Source organism: Anoplophora glabripennis, unplaced genomic scaffold, assembly GCF_000390285.2.
Source record: "Anoplophora glabripennis isolate ALB-LARVAE unplaced genomic scaffold, Agla_2.0 scaffold396, whole genome shotgun sequence".
NCBI classification, from domain to species: domain Eukaryota; kingdom Metazoa; phylum Arthropoda; class Insecta; order Coleoptera; family Cerambycidae; genus Anoplophora; species Anoplophora glabripennis.
In genome coordinates this window covers 29360-33475 of record NW_019417435.1, presented here as the reverse complement: position 1 = coordinate 33475, position 4116 = coordinate 29360, and the positions used below count along the sequence as shown (strand labels likewise).

Genomic DNA, 4116 nt, shown 5'->3' with positions numbered 1-4116 from the left:
TTGTAGTTGGTGGTTGTCCCCTGGGACTGGATCGTCATCCTCGGACTCGTCGCTTAGTTCGACGTCATCATTGCCCTGGGGCGCTGGTCGGAGGTCGTATATGTGGTGGAGTTGAGTTCGAGCGCCGTGTCGCCCGATTTTGTAGGTAACATCTCCCAAACGTCGTAGTACTCTGCCGGGGCCAGTCTAGACCGGGGCGAAAGCTTCTCGATTTGTTGGATGAGACCTCACCACGACTCGTGCGCTGACCTGGAATTCGGTGGATATTTGGGCGTCTGGTTTGTAGATCTTGGATGATAGCTCGTTCTGGTCATTGTTGTTGCTGTCTTGTCCGGAGTACGGATAATGCTTGGGGCAGATGTTGATCCCATCTCCGGCGTTGGTGTCCACGCATTAAAGCGCGAAGAACGTTGCCGGACACTTCGTGGTTCCGCCGCACAAGGTGTAGCGGGGTGTCGGCCTTGTTTGCGGCTGTAGCACGTTGCGTAAGCCTGCCGTAAACGCATCAATAAGACGTTCGGCTGTGGGTGGTTCCTGCCTTGGAGTGGAACGTTGTGCCGGTCCAAAAGACAATTAACTGTCTATTTCTGAATGTCTTTGTTGAATTGGTGGTGCATATCTATTTTCCATATCGATACCTGGTTGTGAGGTCCTTGTGGGCGCACTTGTCCACTCGGGGCCCTTAGTTGGGCGCCATGTCTACGCCTCCGTTTCCTAGTAGATTCTTGATACCCGATTTTTTCGAAGCCACGGCTAGTAAGACTCCTGGGGAGACGTAGAACTTCGTGTTGCTTTTTTTTTGTAAAAAAAATTCACAGAAACTTTCGGAAATGGTTTGATATGAAAATAATAGTCTGATTTACCGTGGTCCGAGAGTCAGTAGTCGATTCGTATTTATGTGACTGTCACTATCTTAATTTTATTGATGACTGATGACAGCGATGTCGCTGTGTTTTCGCTGTCTTCGATGATTTTGTATTTATTTTACATTAGATTTAATGCAAAGTTTCGGGTTCGGTGACACCCTCCTTCGTGCGAATCGACTTTATTGACTGTCGGGCCTAGTTTTAATTGGAACTAAGAAATGTAATGTTTACATGAAAAATGGAAATCAATGTGCACCCAGTGCGAAAAAATGAACGTTTAGAAAGCGTTATTTAAAAGTAAATATTGTAATGGGATAAAATATGCAGTCTATTTTCTGTCTCTGAGGAATATTTTTCACTTTCACTCGCGAATACCTCTAGGGTATTTGTTACTTGGCTCGGCTGACGGTTGGATCAGGCGTTCTGCTCCGGATCTGCGGCCTCGTGATTGCACTGGGACTTGATGCTTGATTTTTTGGTTGCACTTGGGTAGCTGGCACGACAACTAGAACGTAAATTGCCCTGATTTGATGGTTCTCTGTTGTCGGCACGCTGCTCTGGCATAGGCTCTGCGTAGGCTGGAACAGCGGCTTGGGAACGGTGGTCCTCTCTGGCCTTGGTCTCTCTGGGCTGCTGCTCTGGCGTAGTGTCGGTGGTCTGGTTTGGGTTTGTTACCAAGGCCATGTTGTGACATAGGTCTCTGGACTCGCTGTTGGCTCGGCTTTGGCTGCTGCAGGAGAGCTGACGATCGCTCTGACCTAATGGCTCTGCGTCTGCTGCGGTGGACCTTGCCTTAGGCTGTCTGCGGCTTGGACCTGGCTGTGGTGGCTCGACCGGGAGCGGTACCTTGACATTGTTGCTCTCTGGTAGCTGGCTGGTCTGGTTGTGGAGGTTGTAGTTGGTGGTTGTCCCCTGGGACTGGGTCGTCATCCTCAGACTCGTCGCTTAGTTCGACGTCATCATTGCCCTGGGGCGCTAGTCGGAGGTCGTATATGTGGCGAAGTTGAGTTCGAGCGCGGAGTCGCCCGATTTTGTAGGTAACGTCAATCAAACGTCGTAGTACTTTGCCGGAGCCAGTCTAGACCGGGGCGAAAGCTTCTCGATATGTCGGATGAGACCTCACCACGACTCGTGCGCTGACCTGGAATTCGGTGGGTATTTGGGCGTCTGGTTTGTAGAGACTGGTTTGGAAATCTTGTTGAAGATCTTGGATGACAGCTCGTTATGGTCGTTGTTGTTGCTGTCTTGTCCGGAGTACGGATAGTGCTTGGGGCAGATGTTGATCCCATCCGGCGTTGGTGTCCACGCATTAAAGCGCGAAGAACGTTGCCGGACACTTCGTGGTTTCACCGCACAAGGTGTGGCGGGGTGTCGGCCTTGTTACACACAACGTTTATCCCCTTGGGTTTCGTGTATTGAAAACGGTGATATTCCTCCAGTGAATCATGGCCGAATTGGATAGGAAAAAGAAGAGTAGAGCTGTAGTTCGCGGAGCTTTCACACGTTTGGGAAACGAACTGGAACAACTTTTATCGGCGCAGACTGTAGATTTGCAAAAGGCTAAAGTTACATGGGAGCTTTTGCGCGAGAAATGCGACGATTTGAAGGAGCTGGATGCCCATTTGTATGAATTACTGTTAGACGATGCTACCGAAGAGGAACTGCTGAATGAGGTAGGAGCTTGTGACACATATAAAAGGCGATATGCTGATTTAAGAATGACATTGGAAAAATGTCAGGGAAGCAAGGCAGAAGGTGATCATGATCACGTCTCGATAATGTCAGGACCCGTCATAGATAATGGAAATTTAGGAAAGCGAAAATTCAAACTTCCTGAAATAGAATTTAAGCGCTATGACGGCAACATCAGAGACTGGCTGTCTTTTTGGGCACAATTTAAAAAAGTACACGAGGGCCCAGAAATTGACAATCATGACAAAATTGAATATTTGTTACAAGCAACCGTGCCAAATTCTAGAGCTAGACAGCTTGTCGAAAGTTTTCCTGTGATTGGAGCAAGTTACAGTAAAATCATAGAATGCATGCAATCACGATTCGGGAGAGAAGATCTTCAAATTGAGTTTTATGTAAGGGAACTTCTCACCTTAATTTTAAGTAATGCAGTTTCGAAAGATAAGATGGATTTGTGTACATTGTACGATAGAATCGAAACACAAATCAGGTCACTCGAAACGTTAGGCATCACTTCAGAAAAATGTTCCGCATTACTTTTTCCCATTGAGTCTTGCTTGCCACAAGAGTTATTACGTGTTTGGCAACGTACTGCACAAGCTGTTCAAATGGTTGGCAGCACGACGAATTTGCCCCGGCAATTGTCTCTTGTTGAAGTTTCTCTAGAGAATCGACTTGAAAGCCTAATGCAATTTTTAAAGAATGAAGTCGAAAATGAACAAAGAATTACATTGGTCACAGAAAATTTTGGGTTATCTGCAGGACATTCACCGGGTCATGGCGGTGCCAAGTCTAGGGTCGAGAGAAAAATGGATAGAGTTGGGGTAGCGTTACCTTCGGCTACAGATTTAGTAAACTGCGACGCGAATAAATGTGTTTTTTGTAATAATCTGCATAAGAGTCAGGACTGCGTGAAAGCGCGTAAAATCAGTTTAGAAGATCGGAGAAAACAGTTAACAGACAAACGAGCGTGTTTTCGGTGTCTTATGTCAGGTCACATGGCAAAAAAGTGTCGCGTGCGCCTATGCTGCGTGATTTGTTCGCGATCACATGTACCAATTATGTGTCCACAATTACCTTCGAATAAAGCCGTTGAGGACAATGTAAATCCTGTTACGGAACAGACTCTTACTAATTGTACTAGACATCACGTGTTTTTACAGACTCTAAGGGTAAAGTTGAAAGGCGCCAGAGAAAGGTCTTGCGTTTTGCGCGCTTTAATCGACAGTGGGTCCCAGAGGTCCTATATTCTAAGATCTACAGCCATGAAGTTAGGATATAGACCTAAACGAACAGAAAGTATTGTCCATTGTCTATTTGGCGGAAAAACCATGACACAAATTCACAATTGCTATGATGTTACTGTTTGCAAGGATAGCTATTCTTTGACATTTGAAGTTCTTGACCAGCCTGCTATTTGTACCGATATTTTACCAGTTTTCGATGGTACTTGGATGGAAGAAGTTCGCAGTTTGAATATTGAACTTTCTGATGTAAATGAACCTGGACCAATCGAACTGTTACTTGGAGCAGATGTGGCTGGTAAAATCTATGGTGG

General features: G+C 46.2%; 1 protein-coding gene across 1 annotated transcript; it reads left to right on the top strand.

The window, feature by feature from the left end:
• The first annotated feature begins 2311 nt into the window (after nt 1–2311).
• LOC111692339 lies at nt 2312–3728 on the top strand. The gene is made up of 2 exons (XM_023456295.1): nt 2312–3528; nt 3722–3728. Exons 1-2 carry the CDS (start codon nt 2312–2314, stop codon nt 3726–3728), a joined length of 1224 nt encoding a protein of 407 aa, XP_023312063.1.
• Nucleotides 3729–4116: the final 388 nt, after the last annotated feature.